This window comes from Ambystoma mexicanum, chromosome 12 (genome assembly GCF_040938575.1).
Source record: "Ambystoma mexicanum isolate Mex_15411 chromosome 12, UKY_AmexF1_1, whole genome shotgun sequence".
Lineage (NCBI taxonomy): Eukaryota > Metazoa > Chordata > Amphibia > Caudata > Ambystomatidae > Ambystoma > Ambystoma mexicanum.
The window spans coordinates 286,353,427-286,379,490 of record NC_090936.1 but is presented as its reverse complement, the minus strand read 5'-3'; the positions used below and the strand labels follow the sequence as shown (position 1 = coordinate 286,379,490).

At 41.7% G+C, this 26,064-nt stretch overlaps 1 protein-coding gene across 4 annotated transcripts in view; it reads left to right on the top strand.

Moving 5' to 3' along the window:
• Window positions 1-26,064, top strand: part of ABCC9 (ATP binding cassette subfamily C member 9) — a 1,387,936-nt gene that overhangs the window by 541,122 nt on the left and 820,750 nt on the right. For all 4 annotated transcript variants that reach the window (XM_069628445.1, XM_069628446.1, XM_069628447.1 and 1 more), the window contains exons 15-16: window positions 14,051-14,161; window positions 19,832-19,904. In XM_069628445.1, coding sequence (XP_069484546.1) covers window positions 14,051-14,161; window positions 19,832-19,904 — 184 coding nt within the window. The remainder of the gene's footprint in view (window positions 1-14,050; window positions 14,162-19,831; window positions 19,905-26,064) is intronic.

The following is a 26,064-nucleotide window of genomic DNA, read 5'->3' as shown; positions in this document are numbered from 1 at the left end:
TACTTCTTTGTCACTGCCTCCTGATTACACCCATTTATTTTCTCTTTTTGTGTTCAAGGGACTTTATCTGTTTCTACATGCTCAAGCTGCCTGATGTCATGTCTGGGATGGCATGGTTTGATTTGATTTACATGGACAAACTGCTCTATTGCTGTTTCACCTTCATTTTTCAAAATTTTATACACTACAGGAGAGACCTTATCTATAATTCGAAATGGCCCCTGCCAGGCTGCTAGAAATTTAGAATTTTTCTGTTTACTTTTTCCAAAATGAAACTTGTACACCTGATCCCCTACACTGTATTCCTTTTCTGATGTCTTTTTATCATAATACGATTTTGCACTGTCAGCAGCTCTTTCCAGATTTCTCTGCACAAAAGCAAATGCATGTTGCAAATGCCTTCTCAGTTCATCAATATATTCATGAACTGTGGATGCACTCACAAGGGTTTGCTCATGTGTTCTGTATAGTAGGTGTTGTGGTAACACCATTTTCCTACCTGTTAAGACCTCACGGGGGCTAACACCTGTTGCTTTGGCAGGAGTCGACCTGATTGCCATCAAAACCAACGGTAAACGTAAATCCCAGCTGGAACCTGCTTCTGCCACAAATTTCTTTAAAATATCCACAACAGACCTATTGCTTCTTTCAACTGTACCTGAAGACGCCGCCCGATATGCGATATGTAGTTTCCTTTTCACACCTAGTATTTGCCATACCTTACTCATTAGAGTACTTGTGAAATGACTTCCTCTGTCTGACTCAATTCTTTGTGGCAACCCAAACCTTGAGAACACATGGTTCACCAGCAATGTGGCTGCTGTTTGCGCACTACAATCTGGTGCAGGAATGCATTCAATCCACTTCGACATCAAACATACCACACTCAAAATATAACGGTGTCCCCTGCTCGACCTTTTTAAAGGACCTACATAGTCTATTTGCAAATCTGACCATGGGAGAGTTAGGCCTCTTTTCATCAATGGTGCTCTATGCATTGGTGAAGCAGGTTGAAATTGGGCGCATACTAGACATCCTCTAGTATATAATTCCACATCTTGGGACATATGTGGCCAGTAAGCATAATCTTTTAGTATTTCTAATGTTTTTTGTGAACCTCTATGGCCTGCGGTTATGGCATCATGTGCATGGTGTAGCATTAGTCCTCTGAATGAAAGGGGTACTACCCACTGTATTTGTCCTGTTATGGACTCTCTAATCATGAGTCCATCCTGTAATCTAATTCGTGTTTTGTTCTTTAATAACACCCTCAACTCTTCTTTTCCCATACAATCATTTTCTGTTAAAGGATTTTGTTCGGGGTCTATCAAATGATTATAAGAGATTCCCAAAATTTGATCATTCTTTTGTGCCTCAATCAAATCTTGGTCTGGCGTGTCATGACTCCACTGCACCACCGGTTGATCTACCTCCTTTGGTGCTTTAGAACGTGTGACTGCATCAATTTGTATTTCACCCATTAAATAATCAATAGGTAGCAATTCTCCCATCACAGCCCCAATCTTAGCCAGGTGGTCTGCCTTATCATTTCCCTCCTTATCCTCTCCTGGTGTTTTTAAATGCCCACGAATTTTTCTCCAGTATATTGTTAACTCATTCTCTGACACCAATTTGTCTATGGCTTGTATCATTTTTCCATGCTTAAGTGGCTTTTTGTTATATGTAACCATGCCTCTTGCTTTCCAACCAGGCAAATACTCCACAAAGCTATTCCGTGCATAGTCAGAATCAGTCACCAGGACAATTTCACTGAACTTTTTATCAACTGCAGTAGCAATTGCTTTATAAATGGCTGCCAATTCCGCCACCTGACTGCTCCTATATCCAATCCTCATCCCTATACTGGGGACACCTTCACATTTCAACCAGACATTTCCTATTCCTGCCACTAACTGTTTATTACTGTCATTTTCAATGTGAAAAGCACAACCATCCACATATACAGTTGGCAAATCCTTGCATGTTTTTTAATCAAAAGCTTTGTGTGGTGATTGTTCAAATTCCTGCAAACTAGTTTCTACTTCCATTTCATTTGGTATTTGTTCAGCTGCACAGTCATGTAAGTCAGCTAACCCTTGAGCAATTGGGTTCTTTTTATTTTGTCCATATCTCACTTCTACGGGAAAACCTTGTAATGCCAGCGTCCATGAAGTGATTCTGGATTGCGCTAGATTACCTGATCTAATTCTTTTACTCTTTAAAAATTGCAAAGGTTGATGATTTGTTTCAATAATTACCTTTTCTCCCTGAACAATGGGGCGGAAATGTTGTAGCGCCCACACAGTGGTTAATAGGGCCTTTTCACATTCATTAAATTTCATTTCAACTTGGGAAAATGCCTTACTTGCATATGCAATGGTTTTGTGATTCAAATTGTGTTTTTGTGATAACACTGCTGACATACAATGTTCAGAAAAACCTATTTCTATAAATAAATCCCTGTCCTTTATGGGGTATGCTAAACATGGTGCCTTTACAAGACATTCCTTTAATTTAGCCACTGCATCAGACTGCCCTTTTTCCCATTTCCAGGGAGTATTCAGTTTAAGCAGTTTAGTCAATGGTTGAGTGATTTCTGCATAATTTTCAATGAACTTTCTGTTATAGCCTGTCATCCCTAATAAACTTTTTACTCCTTTCACATTTTTAGGATCTTTTAATCTTTGTATGGCCTCTATTTTCTTCTTTTGTGGATTTAGCCCATGTTCAGTCACTTCATGTCCTAGAAAGTTCACTTTTTTCTTGCACCATTGTGCTTTTTGCAAAGATACTTTGGCGCCTGCTTTCTGCATTTGGCCAAGTACATGTCTTATTTCATCAAAATGGCTTTTCAGGCTTTCATTTTTTATCAGGACATCGTCCACATAAACTATTGTTCCTCTTTCCGCTGCATCCGGCATGGCCTTTCTCAAAAATATGCCAAATTCACTCCCACTATTGATGTACCCGAACGGAGCTCTAAGCCAGGCATATTGAGTCCTGTCAAATGTAAAGGAAAATAAATGTTGTATCTCCTCTGCCAATGGCACGCACCAATATCCAGAGGTGAGATCTAATGTGGTAAATACATTTGAACCATGTACCTGAGCTAGGCCCTGATCAATGAATGGCAGTGGCCAACTAGATATTGGTACTCTTTTATTTAACTCTCTCAAGTCTGCACACAGCCGCCATTGACCATTTGGCTTCAATACACCTAAAATAGGTGTATTGGATGTGCTATGAATGGGCCTGATGATTCCCCGTGATTCCAAATTTTTAATAATCTCTGCCAATGATTCTAAACATGCCAGCGGTAGTCTATACTGGCGTACAAACACTGGGTTTCTGCTACACCCTTCTGGTAGTGTGGCCACATATAAATCAGTTAAACCACAATCATAAGCATCTTTTGCAAATACATCCTTAAACTCCATAAATATCTCCCTCAGATTGTCCCTCTCTTCATTGCTTTCACATGCATCCGCTAAGGAGATCTGCTCTTCTACCATTTTGGAAAATTCTGGAAAATCTTCTGGTAAGGGAATCTCGGCGCTTTCTTCTAACTGTGTGGCTGTGTCTTTTTGTAAAGCTGCCACTTTTAAATATTTTGGCATATCAGCTTCCACTTCAATGGGCTGATTTTCTGTTTCATTTTCATTTAAATTAAATATTATGCAATCCTCTTGATGGCAGCACACTGTCTCATTTGAATCATAAGGATACACAGAATGAATTTTAAATATTCCTTTGGGCTGAGAGTCCAGGTGTTCTGGCAACTCGCCCTTGGCATCTACATATTTTCCAGGAATATTCCCAATCACCATGTTATTTAAATCTGCCGTATAATGTGATTTTTGTATGGCCATTCCTAATGGGGAGTTTTCCTCTAAATGAATATCCTGACAACCTTTATTATTTACCATGATTTTTACAGATCCCTCACCAATGTCTACCAATGGAATGTATTCATAATCCAGGCCTTGCTGTTTTATGGATTCATTCAGGCATACAACTGCATCAGAGCCTTTCATCTGCTGTCCATTATTGCATTTCAGTGTTATTGCAAACTGTTTTGTAAATGCAGGAATAATAGTATTTTTCCTCATTTGTAATTCGATTGCATAAGGAACCAGTTGTGCACAATGATAAGCCCTTCTTTTGTCTTCAAATTCAGGTGCCGGACCACCTAGGCGTGACCATATTTTTTGATTAAGGAAATCTAACACCATACACATTCTGTGCATGATGTCATTTCCCATGTAAAATTCATTTTGTGCTCCTCTCACTATCCATACATTATGGTAAATTGTTTTCTGCCCAATGCTAATTTTAAGCATGCATCTGCCTGCAATTCGGTTTTCAAAGTCTGGACTGTCCAAGCCAGAAACATATTGGTTTTTAATCCTAAATCTCGGGATTTCTTCCCTTTCCATTATTTTTTGCAACAATTTCTCATTAATGAAACTCCTTTCATGTTCAAGCGCTAAAGTGGCTTTTATTGTTTTAAAATAATCATTTATACCAACATGAACCCATGGTTGCTCATCTTCCATGTGTATTTCTGCCAGAGTGGTAATGTGTTTTTCTGAATCTGTTTTAGGAGCAATATTCTGTTTGCATGTTTTCTCTTTAAGATAAAAACATAATGTGTGCTCATCTATGGCAGTCTGCCAATCTTTCCTTGGGTCCAAGTATATTTGTACAGGTAATTTTTCATTGTCGCTCTGCATTTTGTCTTGACACATTAATATGACAGTGACACTAGGTATGCAGCTATTCTGGAGATATACCTCCACAGCATCATTTGTTTTGGCAACGGTGTGACATTCATTTATATTGCTGTTTTGTGATTTTAGTTTCTTAGACCTCAATGGTTTTTTGGTTAAGGACCACAGCACTCCATTCACCCCATCTATGAGAGGAGACAATCTTTTCAGGCAATCTGTCCCCATCAGAAATGGAATTTCACAAATAGATGTGATCAATACCTCTTGTTTCATTCTGTGCTTTCCTATTTTTATGTCAACCTCAGTTATACCTATGATGGGCACCTCCTCCCCATTAAAGTTATGCACTGGGCCTTGATTTTCCTTCACTGTGATCTGACTCTGTGGAGGTCTCCCTTCATTGATACTCTTTACCAGCTCCTTGGACATAATTGTGGCCTGTGCGCCAGTGTCAATCATAGCAAAGGTGTGGCATTTTTCTTCTACAGTGATGGGTGCATAATATCTGTCCTCAACTTCCTCTAATACACATAAGAAATGTGAATTCTTACTGATTTCAGGGCTCACCTTTCTCAGGTCTTTTTCACTTTTGGCTAAGCACATTGATAAATGGAAAGACATTTTTTCCTCCTTTTTACCCATTTCTGCGCGAGAGATTTTATTCATTTCTCCATGTTCAGAGGTTTTTTGGAGTGTGGCCACTGTTCGCCCATCCATCTGGGTAACATCAGAGACCACATTATAATCCTTCAACTGAACATGTGTAACAACATCATTCAGCAATTTGTCATTTTTTAATTCTGTGCATTTGTGATCATTTAGTGTGATACCAGCCCTTTCAGCCTCTTCAAAAATATGTGGCTCAAAGAATTCTTCAGGTGATTGACTTGTACCCTCCTTTTGAGTATTTCCTTTTTCTGTCTGTGTTTGGTCATTGTTTTGCTTGCCCAGGGAAGGAGCTATAGCATCCCCCCTTACTCCCTGTTCACTGGTATTCCCCATGCATGAGTCATTTTTCTTAAATCTGTTCCTTTGTTCTTTTGGAATTCCTAATGTTTCTTTTTCATTTGTGCAAATATTTACTGTTTTATTTAGCTCTAAGTTAAACCGTACCTCTTTTTTAGAAGTATTTGCACTTTCTGTCACAATTTCATTTACTGGTATTTTCATTTTTAATCCATTAGGCATCTCAGAGTCGTTATGCAAAATTATATCAGAGCAATCTGTCATTCTGGCACTGCAGTTATCATGAGTACTTAGTCACTTTTCGGAAGCCCCCCGGTCATTGCTATGGCCATCAGCCCCCTCTTTGGAAGGTTGTTTTTGCGCTGTATAGAGCTTTCCTATTTGCTCAGCTAACATTTTCACTTCGGCCTCAAGGCACTGGAACCTTTCCATCTCTCTAGGATCCTCTTTCTGTGGCCTAGGTCGATATTGGTTGTTTTCCCCCTGATTGGATCTATTCTGATACCTCTCAGGTGATTGATGTCGGTTGGGATGGTTTCTGAACTCTTGATTCATTTGTGGAGGGGAGCGGGTTGCACCCATCCTTTGATTATAGTCCCCTGGTGGGGAATCATTGTACTGGCGTGGACTGTAGTTCACGTTTTGCCTCATGTCCTGTCTCTCAGATTGTTGGTACTGGCCCCTATGTTGATTTCCATTATCAGTAAATCGATCCACATATCGGGGCCTATCCTGATTACCATATATCATGGTGCTGGGATCAAATCTGCTCTGTGTCCCCAATGACTGGTAGGGACCATCATTTCTTTGATCTTGATTTTGTCTCTGGTTATTGTTCATACCTGCCATATCAGGCCGGTATCCTACCCGGGGTCTGTCCCCTAAATACCTAGGGCTGATGTAGCTCTCTCTATTACTAGGATCATGTGATTGGAACATTGGTACAGGAAATGGCGATCTTTGTTGATTACCCCTTTGTTCAGGTGTCACATTATTTTTACCTTGGCTTTGAGCAGACTCAAGGGACATTTTGGTTGACCTGATTTCCATTACTGTGGCTGAGGGTTCTTTAGATTTAGGTCTAGTATCTTTCATTTTATCACTTTCTCTACCCTGACAATAGAGTACCTCATATAGTTTTGTGCTTTGATGTATAATCCATTCAAGGGACTTGTCACGGTCAAATTCACGGACCAATTGGGATATGATGTCTTTCTGTAGCCCATAGAAGTATGCAGTTTTAAACTCATTGGAATTTGAGTCAAAAGATACATCAAAGCGAGAAAATGCTCTTTTTAAGTCTTGTAAAAATTGGCGAGGGGATATATTAGGTCCAGCAGTAATTGTGTACGCGACTTTCTTTGCCTCCTGCAATGACTGAAAAGGAGAAAAATGACGCCTAATTTCTTTTTCAAACTCCAGCCATGTCATATTCTGCTGTTCATTTAATCCCCTTATGATGCTGGCCGTCGGGGCATCTAAAGTTAAATGAAAATATTGTCTGTACTGTTCCTTAGGTATCTGGAGTGCTTTAAAAATGTCATGCACCGCTTCTAAGTGATCCTCAATGCAGCATTCACCTCCCTTTTTAAATGGTTTGATCAGGGCTTTAATGGATTTCATTATTTTTATGGTGCTACTTGTTGCAATGCATGGAATTGCATTATTTTGTGATTCAATCCTGTTTTCAGGTGTATGAGATTGGTGGCTGCCCCCAATGGGAGTATCAAATCCCCCAAGGGCGCTGCAACCAAGTTCAGTCACCGGCCCAGTCACTGGAGCACTAGCTCTTTGGGCAGAGCTAGAATTCACCTCCACTCCATTGAATGTGGTACCCTGCCGCCTCTCCTGGGACCTGGGAATGCACATTTGCTGTTCTAAGTCCTTACACTTTTTAAGGAGTCTGTTGGCTTCATCTTGCAAATAGTTGTTTTCACCATTCATTTTATTAATCACCTCCTGCATGTCGCACATTTGCATTTGGCATTCATTGAACTCTTTATTTCTCTTGTCTCTTTCTTGAATCATTTTAATCGTTTCTTGTTCTGCACTCTGGAGATCACCTTCTTTTTCACAATGTTCTTTTTGTAAAATCTGCATTTCTGAAACAACCTCATCTTTATCCTGCCTAATGTGATCCACTAAGGCTTTTAAGTGTGCCAATTCTTGCTCACTATCTTCAAATTGTTTCTTGCTTTTGGATAACTGAGTATCAAAGTCTCTGCATTTTAATTGCATGTCTTTTTGGCATACATCCAATTCTGCTCTCAACATTTCCTGATTTTTACTTGCCCCCTCTAATTCAGTCTTTAACCTGTTAATTAGCTGAGTATCATTCTCTTGCATTCGCAGGGACTTGTTTAAAATAAACCATATTTTGCTGCATAGCCGTATTAAACAGTCTTTCTCTGCACTTTTATCGGCTGCATTCAATAATATTGTAAGGCAGACCTGAATTATGCTGCCTTCTGCAAAAATATTGTCTAGTTTTTCTTTCTGCACCTCACCCTGAATGCGGTTACTCCATTCTAACGTGCTATTTGACGACCAATTCCCATGTGCAAACAACTTTGCCTCTAAATATTGCACTAGATCTGAGAATGTGGTTTCCCTTTGTGACATTCTGAAATTCGTTTTTAGTGGCACACTGTTATTATAAAATGGGTTCCCTTTAATGTGCAAATGGCAGTGTGAGACACGCTTGCCACGCCCAGTAGGTACTCTATGATCACTTTCCCGGCCTACAACGCACCATAAATATGTAAGGTATTTTGTGGAGATTTGGGGCCTGACGGTATTTTATTACCGCCGAAAAATAACTTAGCAATAATCACTCTTTGTATTCAGATTTGGCCATGTGCAACAATAATACAGTGGACATGCATTATTTCAGCACCCAGACATGCATATTTGGTATACGTGGTTGGTATGCGTGGTTGGTGGTATTTTGGTGAGCATAATTCCCTTGTTTTATTTGTGGCCCCAATGTCCAGAATCCCTTATCTTTGCTTAGATTTTTCGTGTAATCACTAGAGAGACCTCAGACCTACATTTTAGGAATACCACATTTTCAGTGTTAGTGTTAGTGTGCCACCATGGGCGATCTCACTGACTTATTTACGACAGAGAGCTATATGTGGTAATTTTGTGGTAATTTCCACTACCTTATATACGGTAGGGAACTATGTTCAGAGAGTCCCTCTTCCCGTTGGCTCATGTACCTCCAACGAGCTATGCTACAAACAATCACTCTCAACTCTCCATACTGAATATGATCATGCACACATCTGTCTTAAAATGACAATTGCATTGTTTAAAAATCTCCCCTCATCATCAGCACTGTATTGGTAAATAGAAGACACACCACCCGTCTGCTTTCAAATATTTTTCTGTATTATAAAAGTTGCATTTAAACACGATCTCACTCTTTACAGAAATAAATAAAACAGCACATTAACAGCATTGTCTGTGATACACTGAAAAAAAAGTGGCGGAGAACAGAACACAATTTGCAACATTAAACTGTGATTAAGGCACCGGAATCTCCTTTCCTACTCTGACTGAATATTCTCGTACACACTCAGCTCCCACACTTATGTAATTACCTTATCTGTTCAGAGTTTTCTTCAGCTGTTCTCTTTCTGAATGTGGCTCCCTTGAAGATTAACCCCAGTGAAAAGGATCGCCTTTCCTTCTCAAACCGGGGTCATTGCCTGGAATTCTCAGCTTTTGCAGATAGGAATGCTCCAACCAGGAAAAAAATAGGCCCTTCTCCCAGCTCTGCCAAATCTTGACTGCCCTTCTCTCTCCTCCAACTCCCCCCAGCAAAACTCTGATCACTCCCTCTAGCATGATACTTGCTATGACGCTGCTCCAATCAGAATCAATCATGCCATCTCCTCCTTCTCTACACAATGGCTCATTTTTATAGTAATACTTTGTAACCAACTGATTTCCTGTTCTTTCGAGCCCTTTTGCTTCCTGAATTTATGTGGACAGGGCAGCAGAGAAAAAAAAAAATGGATGTGCGTTTAAAAGTTCACTTTCAGAATAGGCCTAATTCTGCAGTGGAGACACATTTTTATTAGTGGATTATGTTTCATTAGTCAGGTTAGTTATAAGTAATGTTAGTTATTATTTTCAAATGTGTCTCTCGCACCATAGGCATTTCAGGTGAAAAATAGTGTGCATTTTTGAATGTGCACGTGTGCTTTTAACTGTAAAAATAGATTTGCATCTTATATGTTAAAATCGTTTTTGACTGAATGGCCTGTGTTTCCTTGTTAATCTGGTAACACATATAGCAATGCACCGCACCCTTGTGGTGGTGCTGCAAAAAAAAATTGCTACCTGTGCAGTAGTGCTGTACTCTGTGCTGTTTGCTACCTGTGCAGTAGTGCTGTACTCTGTGCTGTAACACGCCAAATATCCTTACAAGTTACAGTTTCTCTTAACTTGCCAGCCATAGATTGTTTCTTCAATTGCCTCAAAAAACACAACTTGAGTGATTACCCTCAGATTCCAATAGAGATTTAAAATTAGAGTAAAACTCATCTCAGAGTAGACTTTTCTATCCCATGTCAACTCCACTTCCTGCACAAAGGAATTGGGCAAAGCGAAAGTTAAAACTGAAATAGAGATATCATTACAAATATCAAATAGCAGTCCTGAGGCAGGTCTCCCTCTTTCCCCTTCATATGCCGGGTTGAGTAAACAATCATACCCATCTATAACAAGGGATTCAGATAACCATGACTCCTGAAAACAAAATATGTCTGCTCCAAAAATCACTGTTCAGACAACAAATGAATAAAACACCTGGAGTTCCACAAGATTAAATTAAGAATACTAGATACAGACTCGGCAAATGAAGCTGGAAGCTAATGCTTACGAGTACTCAGCGTAGTAACTAACCAGCTCCAATCTGCACTATTTTTAAATTCCACGGTATCCCTTGAATGATCAACTATCTGTCTTCTACTGGGACCATCAACTCCAGGGGTGCAATGAGGCACTACATGTCTATGAATCTTTCTGTCTGCTAAGTGAGATGGAAACATGTTTAGACTTACATAGTGTGGCAAGGCAGTGTAGACAGGCAGGATTTGTGAGGTTCTTATTGGGACAAATAACTAGGCATGAAAAGGGGCGGTGAGGCCTTGCCTGTGATATTTTTATAGCATTAAATGATAATGAATATCAGTAGCAGACCAATGAGGTGCGACCTTCAAGACCCAAGCACTGCATCAGGATATATATAGGTGGCATTGATGTATCTCAGTCATGCGTAAATGCTGTTTGCACACGCACAGCTATATACGTGCATGTGCAAATACAGCATAATAGAGGACGCACTCTAATGTTCCTGTGCCTGCATTCACCTAAATATGTGTTGAGTGGCGAAGCCGTGGGAATGACAGCATAATTCAGATACTGCATGAGTTTAATAAAAAGGGAGGGGCTGTACATACTCCTGCTGAGTTATCATTATTGCACAATGGGTCCTGATGAGATAAGTCTTGTTCGATCAAACTGCTGGAGTACATGGGGGGCGTGCTTCATTGTTGAGAGTAGGGCCTAATTCACAGAAGCGTTTTTATAATGGCAAACCCCCATTGGAAAACGCTCTGTGAATTAGGGCCTGGGGCTGCATTGTGAATGGGGTTAGTGGAACTCAAATCGCTCCTATAAAAACCCCTCGAGTAGACCCCTACTGTGACAAGACCACACAGACCAAGAAGAACCCAAACCCACGACTACATACTCAACACGAGAAGATGGAGTAATGAGGCTCAAGCCTCGGTATCCAAAAATCACTGCTGATGGATAAAAATCTATCAGCAAGAAGAAGAACAAGCGCACAATGAAGTGGTAGTTATGTGAAAGCAAACATACATGTGTCTGTAAACGTAACCAGGGCAGGGAACATATGTCCATCTATGCCTGGTTATGTTCCAGGGGGATAGCTCAGTGGCAACGTGTTTGCCTTGGAAGCAAGATGACACGAAGAAATACAGATCCGATCCCCGGGTCCGCGCTTAGAAACCTCTAGGTTTTTAAGCTCATTATAAATACGCGAGTAAGACAAAAAAAAAAACAATTACGCAATAAAAACAAAAAAAACAATACCTGTAACAGTGCCTCGATGCCCGCGGGCTGTGTGAGTGCTTTAAAAAATGCAAAAATAATATTTAAAAAAATATATTTGCTGTCTTTTTTCACTATGTCTTTTGGTGGCCACTCTTGCTATGGTGGTAAGGGCTGGCAAAAACATATTGGACCTCATTACAAGTCAGGCGGAATGGGTTAACGGGATCCGCTAATGGATGCAGACCCGTTATTCCCATTCCGCCTGATTACGAGGTCCCCTAGTGGGACCGTGTAAGGAGGCATGGTAAAACCAGGCATAGTTACCGGGTCACGCGAGGGGACCAGGGAGCTAACAACTGGCTAGTTGTTAGCTCCGTGCACCCATTCCCATTGAGCCCAATGGGGGCTCGAATGGGAATGGGCAAGGTCCGGGCCCGGGTTCCATGAGGGAGGAATTACCGGGCTCTACAAACTCAGAATGGCCCGGTAATTCCCCATTCAGGGAACCCAGACCCGGACCCGGTTTTGGAGGCAGCCATGTCACCAATAGCGGCATGGCTACCGCCAAAGCCGTAATGAGGCCCATTTTATTTAAAATCTCTTCTTTTATTATATAGCACCTAATTAAGAGTAGGGGTCATATGCAATATTTGCAGCGGGGAGGATAGCTTAGGGACAACCCGCTCGTCTTGGCAACAAGACAGTGCTGAACAGCACAGCTTCGAAACGCAATCCCGTGATTAAAGCCTGGAGTCTGGCATGAAGCGCTCTATAACAAAACATTTTTTTTTTGGTTAATTTAATTTCACCACATGGGGAGAACATAGAAAGTACTATATGGAGGTATGAGTTATTTACCCCATGCAGTACTTTCTATGTACCCCATACTATCAATATAACTCACAATTAAGTGGTTCTGTAAAAACAGGTGGTATTTAAAATGCCATATGTATTTACCATTAAAACATACTCATAAAGAGGGGCTGGGGCAATCACCTGTCTCCTGGATGTGTGGTTTGTTCTATACAAGTGTGTTTGGGTCTGATTCACAGAAGTGTTTTACAATGGTGCAATCCCATTGGAAAACGCTCTGTGAATCAGGCCCTTTGTTTGTTTGTTTGTTTGTTTATTATTTATAGCGCGCGCCAGACCCGAAGGTAACCGGGCGCGTTGTTCAAGGATACTTTAAACTTTACAGGTTACGCATGTTTACAAGTAGTGGTTATACATGGTAGAAATTACATAATGCAGGACAGTAAGGAGAATATACATTGTGCATAATATATACATATAACATAATATATACAGGAAATATGCAGTAGGAAGATAGAGAGTATATAATTATGTACATAGTACGTCTGTAGAACAGTGGTTATGTTGGTGTAGGGCAGGACTATCGGTCATTTTCTTTGATCCAATTGATACAGTTAGATCTGAAGAGAGCGTAGGATTGGGGAGATCTCAAGTCGGACGGGAGGGAGTTCCAAAGCTGGGCGGCTTTGACCGGGAAGCTGTTTCCTCCGGCCGTACTTAGTTTAAATGGGGGTATCACTAACTGGTTGGAGTATGCTTCTCTGGTGGGTCTAGTGGAGATTTTTCTGTTGAATCTAACAGCTAGGTATTTGGGTGCTAGATGGTTGATACTTTTGAAAGTTAGAGAAGCTGTCGTGAGTTTGATTTTGTCCGCTGTGGAGAGCCAGTTGGATTGTCTTCTAGCCTCTGAAATATGCTCCCTTCTTGGAATTCCTAAGGCAGCTCTAAGAGCATTGTTCTGTAGTGTTTGAATCTTTTGCAGCGTATGTTTATTGGCCCCTATATAGAGTGTGTTGCAGTAGTCCAATTTCGACAGCACTAATGCTCGAGCAAGGGTTAGGCAGTTGGCAGTGGATAGGTATGGTTTTGCGGCTCTAATCAGCTTGCAGGTATATGGGTTGCTGGATGCCATTGCGCTCACCTGTTTGGTTAGGGAGAGGTGGGAATCAAGGTAAAACCCTAATGTTTTTACCTCTTTTGCTACCTTGATAGTGTTACCGTCTATGACGAAGGAGGAGTATTCTTCTTTTAATCTTTTGATGTTTTGTGTGTCAGTACGTCCATCTCATCACCCTCATAAAAGTTCTCCTTTGCTTGATTTCAAATGGTATTGGGGGCGAAGGAACCGGCCATGCAAAAGCAAAACTGCTGAAATTAGGCAAACTGTTTCAGGTTATTGCAATCAGACACGCGAGATAAGCTCATGTTTTTTTTCGTGTGTTTTTTTTCAGCACACCAAAGCCATAAACCGGAAGCAGCCCCTGAGGTACCAGCTGGAGAGCTACGAACAACCATCCAGGAGGCAACTGCGCCCCACCGAGACGGAGGAAGTGGCTGTGAAGGTGCTTTGCGAGGGTTCATTTGGCGCAGCGATTAATGTTGAAACTCCGTCTTAGAAATCACTATACAAAGCTCCCTCGACACACACATTAAACGGGGATGTAAATAACCGTTGAACATGAACACAATAGATTTCAATCATGAATCTCAACTTGGATTGCCACAGGGACCATACTTCGAAAGAAGTAGAAAAACATGGCTGATTGCAAGTTCACTCCATTTCTCTCTATTTCCTTTGCTGTGACCAAAACTTAATTTAATTTAGAGAGTTCAGATCAAAGATGTCACCGTACATGCACGCAAATAGTTCGTTTAAGGTAATTTGTCTTTTGAACAAACTGAATCAATAAAAGCGAAAGTAGTGATGACGCATTATCAACAGAACTCCAATCCCCAATAGTTTCTGCTTTTAAATTCAATTCATTTGGCTCCGTCTGCTTAATGGACATGTTTCTAGTAGGGACGCTAACCGTCATTATTTTCACACTCTCATATGTATCTGTTGACCTTTTGAAGTCAACAACAATCTTGGCTACTAGACAGAACATGTATTTTTTAACCAATTTGGAAATGTTCAACCACTATGTTGTTCTCTTCTGTTAGGTTAAGATGATAAGAATGGAGACGAACCACGGGCAATTATGGATGACTTTGGTCTGCACTTGTGTTGCCTTTCAGAAACGAGTCTAGTTTACAATGCGTTGTTACATGTAACCCTTTGATGCAGAAATAAGGGCAATAGCTGCAGGCTTGTCATAGCAATCAAACAAACTTTTCGTATTATGCCAAACATTCCAAAAATGTGTCTGTATTATCTTTCATTTTGCACTACAACACAGTAGAAAACCCAATTAAAAACACAAACAATATTTCATTGTCCTCTTCCACTAAAGGATGTTTAAATCAAGACAAAAGTAGCTGGTCGCCTCAGCAATTGGCAGCATGCAAGTTTTTGATCGAAATCTCGAAAATTGCAAAGTATCCTAAAACCTTTATTATCTCACTCAAAGGAGAAATCTACAGATTGCTTTCACAAATTTTCCACGTAGTATTATTAGGCTGGTGACATGTATTACCTGCACTGTTCTTTTTTATAAGTTGGTATGTAGGACTCAGCACATTGTTAACTCGTTTTAATACTCCAATGTTCGAAAGTAGGCTATGCTCAAATGTCATAATGCCTTTTTGAACAAGATCTCTTCCTTAGTGTGACAAATCAACTTCCGGGTCACTAGTGGTCCAGGAAATGAATATCGGTTTCTAAACCATCAACCAGCCCCACACCTCTAGTAGACCAGAAGGGATCAAACAGATTGGACACACAAGTAAATTATAAACCTTTGTGTCCAATTTTGGTATCATGGATGGAATGGTAGGATTATCTCTGAAACGTCGTGGGCCATTGGTTAGTTGCCACACAGAGAAAATACCATTATTACCCAATTATAAAAAGGGCAGTCCAGTCAAAGTTGTACACAAATATCCACTTTATTATTATCACAACAGACAGTTCTAGCACACTACGAAATACAACACACACTGTAAAGGAATTCAGAGGGCAGACAGTTTCAAAGAAGGAAAAGGAATACACTCTGGATACTGACAGGAGGATTGTCGGTATAGTAATTAATTGTAATAGTTCAAGGATACTTGGTTTCAACACAAAGGGTGCAATGGGTCTTAAGATGTCACTAGGGGCCTTCAGAGAAGGGCCACAGGGACACAACCACAATGTACCTTGGGCAGTAGGAGTTCTTGATGATGGACAGGGTTGAGTCGGTTTCAGGGCGCTTTGCAGCTTCTGTGACAGAGTTCAAGACAGTAGACAGCTGCGGGTATCAGGTGGCAGGCAGTCTGGCGAGCAAGGCTGGATGGGCGGCTGCAGGCTGGTCTTCAAGGTGGCTCGGGGTCAGGAATTGTTGTCTCAGTGCTTGTTGTCAGTTCTGAAGCACTGGTTGAGGCATCTTGGATGGCTTTAGCAACTGTGGGATAACAACAGTGAGCGGTGCAGTCGCTTGCAGCTCAAGGGGCTCAACTGGCTCGAAAATGTCCTGTAAGGTGGAAATCGGTAGATGCTTGTCAATGCACTTCTCCTAGCTTCCTCACTGGGCTTGTGTTGTCCTTTAAAGTGAATGGCCCAAAGCTGAGGAGAGTGTTGCAGGCAGCTGCCTTGTCATTGGTTCGGTTCAAGGACTTTCTGCCACTTCCCACCTAGAAACCTGCTGCAGAGCCTAGCAGGGAATGCTGTGTGCTGGTTGGGTACCAGTTCTGGTGCTGCGGGAGTGTTCTCTGGATTGAGCATCTCCATCTGTTTCCTGGGAGATGTTTAGGGAAGGGATCCTGCTTGGCTCTTGGAGGTCCTGGCCTTCTTTCACTGGTGGAAGATGTAAGGCAGACTGTACCTTCAGCCCTGGTCGAATGCTGAGTTCTTTTTCCTACTCCTGTCATGAACCGTTGTCTGCGCCCCTTCTAGACTTCCTGGTCCGTGACCCATAGGGGATTGAATACGGTGATCCTTCCAACATGGCCGCTTGAAACGGAATGCTGCTGGCCAATCTCTACGCTCCACACTGTACGCTCTTCAAAACAGACACACCCCCACGGCTCTGCGTGTCTCAACGCTACCGCTTGCTGTAGTCGGATGTGTGTTGCCGGAGTTCGCTCAGGGCTTTCCTCTGATTCCTGGTTATTGGTTTCTTGAATCCCTCTTCCTCCCTCCCATTCCTCTACCTTACCTTCGAACTTCCTGGATTTTCTTCCGCGCTCGGGTCCCCACGTTCCGTGCCTCCGAGTGTGAACCTCTTTCCTTCCTGGTATTCACCCTGGATTTCAGAATGTTCCTAGAAGCTAGATAGCGAACCTCACGCTGGAATCCGAGGACCAGCGCTCGGGTTTGTACAAATCCCAGACCGTGAGAAAGAAGACCTCACAGAAGGTCGCAAGCAAACAACAAAAGCAGGTGAGAAGGGGAGAGACTTGTGACAACTCATTGCAAAATCTTCAGATGATCTGCCCAAACGAGGGACTTGAACCGTTTTTAAAGCCAAATTGACCCCACGGATTGGTGTAGGCTAAGCCTACCTTGATGAACCAATTCTGGGTCCCCAACACTAATCTCCTGTATGCATGAGATCATAACCAGAGTGCTTTGTAACAGAAAAGGTAAGGGGATGAAAACATGTAATACCAAGTTCCACCCATCTTCCTATCTGTTGTGGATCAAAGGGTCTCCCTGGTCAATTGAGCTCTCTGTGGTCGCTGATTAAGGTGGCAGGTCTCCCTTGAAGCTGCAGGAAGACCAGACTTTCTGTCTCCCCCATCCACATACTGGCACCTTCTGAATGGAGTCTCCCTGCGGGGGTGACTATTCTAACACATAGTCCCAGACATGACATTTCCCTGTCAATCGATACTGAAGGTGGGAGCTGGCATCAGGTTGACACAGTGCATATGAAAGTGTGTTGGGGGTTTCCTGTCTTCTTTTTTAGCCTCTGCAGCTGCACCCCATGTGGGCCTGTTTGAATTAAACTCTGTTTAGTATGTGAAGCTGCCATCAACAACAGAGCTAAACAAAAAGACAGGGAAGATCCATGGAGTCTTTGTTAGTTAATTAGGCTGGCCATGGCAGGGAGAAGGTTTGCGTTCCCCCTTCTGAGATGACATGGTGTGATCCTGGCTGTCATATCCAAACTAAATATGACAGGGCGAATGCACCTGTAGGCTGTGGCCACCCAGAGTACATGGGTCTATGTGTATGTCGCGCAGTGAGCATAGGAAAATGCATGCAGATTATCCCTATACATTTTCCATAGGTTGATCTTCCATCATTCAATTTCATTTCAAATGTAAAAAAGCCCAGGTGAGCGCCCACCCACCGTGCGGATGGTCGAATTTCTCACACTTAGTGCACTTTCAAGTTATAGAGGTTTGATGATCGGTATACATAGGAGTACATGATTCCATGAGTCAGCACATTGTAGGGCGGTCGAGCAATGACTCACGTAACTCAAAGTAATGTAGTTTAAACAAGTGTTTTTTAATTACCTTTTAAGTCAAGGAAGGGGATTGGACCAAATGCCTGTTGGATCTATACATATTTAGGTAGATTTACTAATAAGGTTGAGTTCTTCTGTGAATTCATGAAAAAAGCCACATTTGAGTGGGCAGCCATTTGCAATGAAGCTTACGCTGACATGAATGAGCACATTTGCAAAGCCTACACTATGGGTTGGTTTCTGACGGGCATACACACATTACAACTTAGTTAAGCAGTATTACATTGGGCATTAACCTTCTACATAAAGTGGTAGGAGTGGGAGATATAACATTTGCATCTTGCTCCTCTGGGGAACCTGAACATAAATGCTCTATTAAGAAAAGTCCTATGTGTGGTTGTGCTTTTTACCATGCAAACTGACCATAAGCTTCTAACAGAGGTGTTTTCTAGCAAGACAGGCTAGGATCTCTAGCTGGTTGGCGGATTCAAAACCTTATAATGTCTAGGGCTGCTTTAGCAGCAGATCGTGGATTGACAGCTGCATCGTTTGGTCAGTTGGAAACTCCAAGGGTACCAAGGGCAACACTGGGGCCGGGGGCACTGGTCCATATTCATCTGTGCTTTGGTGCTGGGAACTAGGGCGGCTTCCCTAGTCGTTGTTCTTGTAGGTTTTCTTTCTGTTTCTAGGATCTCCCATGTTGGTATTTTTGGTGCTTTTCAGACGCTGCAGACTTCATTGCTCCCCTCTTGGACATCTCTGTGAAAGTGCGTTTCCAATGTGGATCTCATTTGTATCGCTCCCTTCTTCTCTGTCATACAAATAGTACAGCATTTGAGCTGGCATGGATTTTCATGCAGGTGAAAATACTGTGGATTTCTCTCGAGTCTGCTAGCTTTTTGCACCAGGAATAAGCCAGCAGACTCCATAGGAATCCATTGTAAATGCTGCCTGCCCTACGTACATGGTGGAGTGCAAATGGGCAGCGTACAATCATGTAAGCCTCTTTTTTTTAGCCAACCCACTTGCACTCTGCCGTGCACATGAGGAGTATTTGGTGGTGGGGAACTGGCTATGCTAAAGTGCAAATGTAACACCAAATACCCTGGGACTCCAGTATGAGCCCCTCGGCAAATAAGGGAGTCCTATTTTCCAGTATTCTTGTTCGTATTATTGAACTATGTCCAAGTGCAAATAGACCTTTTAGGATGCACATCATGGGGGTAATTGTATTTTTTAAAAAATGCCAATTTCATGCAGGGAACTGCCAATGCTAGGCAAAGCTTAAAAGTGAAGTGTAATACCAGGCGAATTTCCCTTTACGCTTCAACTGTACTCTCCGTCTTGTTAAAAAGTAAATGGTGCCAGCAAATTAAGATTTGCAGATGATATCTACTAACGGATTCCTACGAAATCCACAAGCTTTTAGCAAGTGCTAAATATTGCTTGCCCACCATTTAGACTATTACAATTTCTTACTGAATTAAAAAATAGTCTCGACAAAATGTACTATTTTCTTAAAAATGTGTATGCTGCAGAAAAAACGACAGTTCCTGTCATGTTAAATCACGTGTTACTTTTGTGTTATTGTTAATGTTAAAGGTTGATTTTTTCTTCAACCAAATAACAATTATTTTTTTTTATATATATTGTTAATGCTAAGTGTTTATGTTACAGGTGTGCAATGGTTATTTTTCGTGGGGGAGTAGCCTTGCTACGTTATCCAATATTGATATCAGAATTCCTACAGGTATGTTTCATTTATGTGAGAGATGTATGTGGTTAAGTCATAACCTTTCAAAGTGTATTGCTAAGACTGACAGGTTCATTATAGAGATGTTGTTAAGGCATTGTGTTTAACATTGAAAATTTGTCTTCAATTAGCACCCAGGTTGAACATATGGGGGCCAATTCACAAAGGTATTGCCCCACACGCATGGGCCAGGTGTACACAAATGTGACATTTAGCTTGCCTGGGTTCTAATACACACAACTAAGCCTCCATGTGCAAATGCATGTGTGCCTATAGCATAGGTTCCCACACAAAATAAATGCTCTGCTCAGAACTTGGCGAATGGGGTGTAGTGGAGATGGGGGATGGATACTCACCACTCCTTTAATGATGCTGGATTTGGGGACGGTGCCAGAAGGATTTGCTGGTCAACCTCACAATGCCCCGGTAGGTTGGCAGGGGCGTGTCATAGGCATGTACACCATAACTCTATAAGGTACGCTCTTGGTGTATGGAGACCTTGAAACGAAACCCTTGAAACTCTCAACCCTCTCATTACCCAAAGATACCCTGAATTTGTAATCTGGGGACCTCCAGTGGGGTGACAAAAGGGTGGGGAGCCTTCCTAAACAAGTGGATGATGGGCCTGCGGGCGAGGATGATCCCCATGTCACGCTTACTTATTCCCCATCTCAGGTCAGGAGACAATCACATGGCACCAATTAGGAACACAGTCTCTTTAAAACCCTTTAAGTGCCAAGGACGACTATACTCGTCCTTTTTACATAGACTTCAATAATAGCCTGACACTTATTAAGAGACACAGCCACTCCATATGGGAGTCATAGACCATATGGGATAAGGCAAATCAGGCGCTACCCAAAGCATTCAAATAACCACTACCACTTTATGCGAATTGGACAATGGTATTCTATCGAACCAATTATAATTATTGTTTTCCAATGCACTTAATAACCGGTATTGATTTCTAAGCATGGGATTTGGATTCAAACCTGTGTTGCGCTGAATTTTCTTGCTTCCAAGACAAATCTGTTGCCCCTGAGCTAACCCCCCTCACCTGCCTGCAAGCTCGGAAACACTGGCAAGGCAGCGGGAATCCCACTTAAAACTACAAACGGGAAAAGAGGGAACTAATTAGAAGGGGAGGATTGACAGGCAGCCAGACATACAATTGAACTGGAGACTTCCAGCCCTTTAAGATGAGTAGCAATACCCTTTGAGATGGATGGGCATGCAGATTTTAATCAAGCATCAATAATTCAGATGACACAAATAGCTTGGCAAAAGTTTGTCTGTTTTAAAGCAAGTAACTTAAACAGGGAGTACAACGAACATCAGCAATCGCTCGATACTCAACTCTCCATTATTTCATTAAAAAAGCTGGGTTCTGAAACCCTAAATTAGTCATAACTGACATGTTGACCTGCGTCATTACCAACATCATCCTACGTGGCAAACTTCTAAAACCTATGGGAAAGCGGTATTTGTTCTAAGTGAATAACTAACATAGGTGTTATATCTGTATAGAGTAACAAAGAGAAATAATTGGGTATTTCACATCCAGTGGGGCAACTAAGCCCTTCCTTCAAAATTGCCACTATGAACGTCACTAAATGTACGACATTCCATTGGCTACACAAACTATAGGACCCCCAACTATGTGGTCCTCTACAATTGGTTGGCTAATAACCCCCATCAGTAACTTTTCACCTACGTGAGCAGCATGCAGACTGAACAACCAGGCGTAGGTGAGCTTGTCTTGATACCAGCTTCCCACCAATTACAAGTACACTCCATCATCACCTCGATGTTTCAGTGTCAATTAGTGTTTGAAGTTGGCTGTGAGTATGTGCTGTTCTCTGAGATTTTTTAAGGAATATCAGTACTGTCTGGCTTCCATGCGTAGGTGTGATCTTCTCGTGCGTCCAACTTCCTTATATCACGTGACTGGACACCACGATTTAAGCCTTTTTGTGTATTTGATTTTATTCTCCAATAGTCCTCTGACGTCTTTTGTTTTCACTTGACCTTCTTGAACAGGAGCTTATGTGCTTTCATATTAATTGTATCTAATGTCAGCCAATTCTAGTTCTGGTAAGACCTTGGCACTTTGGCTCATCCAACTCCTTTAGCTGAAATATATTCTGTTTAATTCAATTGCTTTTGTAACTGCGACACTGAATTGAGGCCTTCCTCGTTGCTCAAGACTGCTATATACGTAGTGGAAACACTCATTCTTTATTTAATCCATATGTATCTATGAGGTATATATGTATATGTTGGTGCTTGCCGCAATTTATTCACTATAAGCATTTAGCCAGTTTCATGATTGCTTTGCTGCTTGCATTTCATTGCATCTGTACACGTTTAAACTAACTAAGAATCTTCATCATGCTTATGGCATAAGTCTCTTCATCTTGATCCCAAAACGTCACTTATCTTCAGTACTTCTTTGTTATTCATAACTCGTCTGCCTCTCTGGTCTGGTTATCTTCTATATGGGGTCGATTCAGTTTCATATGACGACACCATTCATCCTGGTCATTCAGTTTCTTTGTTTAATCAGGAATCGCGTTCAAATGGCCATCATATTGTCTTGAATGTACGTATGGTTAATGGGTACTTTTCATCCCATATTCTCTTAGGTATCGGTATTCTTATGGGTACTGCAGAGAGTTGTTGCTCTTCTTCTTGCTTTCTGATTGGTGTAGTATATGTCACATACTTTGGTTGTTCATACTTCTTAGGAAATGTAGGTGGGATAGGTAGAGTGGGGGTACTTGGCTCCTCCTCTACACTATCCAACAACCAAGTTTCCACTCTCATGCAGTTAAGAACAGATAGGTTAATGATCTATACACAGGATCGGCATAAGGCAACAAAAACCAGTGGAAGGACCAGTCCCAAACCCCACATCAGAATCAGGAGCCATCCTCAGGGTCAGACCACACCAGCCAATCCATACAACAATTGCTTGAAGTGACATACTGATTTCCCTTACCCCAAAGGGAGTGCCATGCGTGCATCACATGACACTGAATGGCGCAACACCATGCGTAGCTGCAGGAGCCACGAAGGAGGCACCACTTATCCCAGTTGGTGGTCCATGTCTTGGGGGTCATACTTCTCAGGTAATGTAGGCAGGGTAGGTGGAGTGGGTGTACTTGGCTTCTCCTCTACACTCCCCCCTCTGGGCAACTTATCGACCACTCTCACATTGTCTTCTATCCCTAGACATCCTGGTCTGAAAAAGTGCCTCTTAGGGACACATATTTTTATGACCCCCTTCAGGCATCCAGCTGACTTCACATGCTCATCCTTGTTCCATGTCATGAGCGTGCACTGTTCACTTGGTCTACAATAGATTAATCTTCCCATATATTTTCTGTGGTCCTTTGGATACAGGAACTTCGTTCCCTTGGGTGCATGGATACTAGACTTCACAAAGTCTCTGATTTCTTCATCAGTCAAGTGTTTAGGCTTCCATCCTGGTTCAACACCAATCATGATCTTCATCCCTATGGCTTTCTTTGCTGTTTTCTTGCATTGCAAGATTATTATCTTTATCACACAAAATCCAAGCATCACTAATAATAGCAAGGCTCGAAGAAATTTGAACATATATGCCATCCATTGCGGAATACATGAAAAAAGGTTTCCAAACCAGCTGTCATCAGCGATATCTTCTACTTCTATCATCTGGCCATGGAGTTTCGTCAGCATGTCTATGGCCTCTGTCAAAGTTCCATTCACGTCATCGTGAGAAGGTATAAATGTGCAAAACGATTCTCCAATTTTGGCGCAAACACCTCCATCCAGGGCTGTAATCGTGTCCGGGACGCATCTGTTGTGGAGAGCCATTAGTCTTACAGCTCTCAGTTCTTTTCTGATTACATCAAATCCTTTTATAGTCGTGTTAATTGTCTGCAGCAATTCCCATCTGATGATTTGTAACCACTTGCTATTTGCTCCAACCTAGATTCTTGGCATGAAGATCGTCGTGAACACTGATGAGGTCTGGCTGAACAGTCTGTGTTCATATGGGATGGCATCAGGGGCTTCTATTGATTTAGCAGAGAAGTAGTTATTTCTCTTTGTTCAATTTATCAATTTCACAGATCTCTTCTTTCTTAGATGAGCATCAGCTTTTGGAAAACATTCAATGTTCAGGTCACCTTTAGGAATCACCCATGCAGGGACATTGACATTCACCAATGTGAAAATTCCTCCCCAGTCTTTAGGCAGTCTGATGTAGGCGTTTGATACACAAGCCCAATAGTGATCCATGATTACTGCTGTTACATGCACTATTCCTGGTTCATCGAATATTCGTCCACAGTTCTGATGTTCCCCCATTTTTCTTGTACCATTGCTCCTGAAGCAAAACCTAGACATTTCTAATGGTACTATCTGCAATGGTCCCCCCCCATCTTCGACCCATGTCAGTAGTTTATCAAGTCTTGGCCATAATGACTTGCATCCATTCTGTACTATATCAATAGTAGGTTGGTAACAGCCGATAACTACCCATGCTCTGCAGATCACCACTCCTTTTTCCCATTCATCTGGTGATAGTACTGTTCCCCAAATTTGCATTTGTCCTCTGTTCTACCATCTGCAAGCTTCTTCTGCAGATTTTCCTTTGACATCAAGTTTTTTGTTCACTTCCCTTCTGAATCTGCTCCTTTTACTCCAGGTTTCTCATATCTGATCGCAATACTCCTTGTTTTTGCATTATTTCTTGTCTTTATATCTTGTATATAGTCATCTTCATCTGGATCTGTCTTTTCAGTTTCTCATTTAAGAGAAGCATCACTTCCCATAAATTGACCTCTTGTTCTGGACATCAAATTCAATTGCTATGAAGATCTTTGACTTCCCCATGCTGTATGGTAGGAGTGCACATATGAAGCAGTCTTCATCTGACGTCCTTCTTCCAATTCTCAAAGTCTTCAGGTAGTTTTTTATAACCACATCTCTGAACATATTGGTATAACTTCTTCTGGCTGGTCGATTTGTAGGAACATCCATCGGGGTTCCCTGAGTAGAAGAAAGTTCAGCAAGTCTTTCTTTATCTCTCTGTTTCTTTCTGGAAATAGCTAAAATCGGCCATATAGATTCTGCTATCATCTCTGCACGTGATTTTTCTGTGGGACTTGTGCTTGGACTTCTTGTCACTGGACCAGGTGTGTCTGCATGTATTATCTGTGTGGGCCCAACCTTAATCAATCCCTTATTTTGCCTGTACCGCCGACCCTGTCTCCGTCGTTCAAAAGTAGTATTTGAAACAAGTGCTGTGTGTGATGTATTACTAATAACATCAATCTCAGGTATCCATCCATTATTTCTAGGGCCGGGAATGACTATGAATGGCCTGGGTTGCTTCGTAGTTGCCACGTTTACCTTTTCCTTCTGCTCAGACACATATATAGGCACCTTTGCATCATATGCTCCTATATAAAAAGCAGTTCTAACTGTCAGTGAAAGCAATATGAGTATGAATACAATACATGTGTAAACAATGCAATGATATGTAATGTGACAGCATCTCCTTCTGGGACAATGTGAATGGCTGTCCTTCAGGGCAACACAAAGTTGCTACTTTGATTCCCCATCTCGATCATTTGATGCTAAGGAAGGAAAAACACTTTTTATGACACTTCATTTGTAAATTGCTTCTAGACGCTTATTGTCTTCTTCAGCATTCATCCTCGATCAACTAGCTGCTTTCTGGAACCAATTTCTTCACCAGGCGTGGTGCAAATGTTTATTTATCAAGAAAAAAGATGATTTCTGCGAGCTGCTATACATTCTGCTTGAATAACCAGTTTCCAATTGATGCCTTGAATTTGCTTCAGTCCAGCTGACATTGTAGCTTCCCTGTCAGCATGAACGGTTTTAGGATTTATCACTTCCTCGATCTGTCCCTCGGAGGAAAGTTTCTACACAGCTTTGTGATTTGTCTCAGACTAGATCGCTACCTGGATTATGATACCTTCCAGGATCACATTCAAATTTGTATTATTTCTTGGGTCTCTAAGAAATATCACCACATCCGTGTGTTTTCCAACGAGATGCGGGTATTCTTCAATTAAACGAAAGAACACCATACTGACCAGTCTATGTGCTGCGTCGGGTGATATAGGCATTTGTGTTT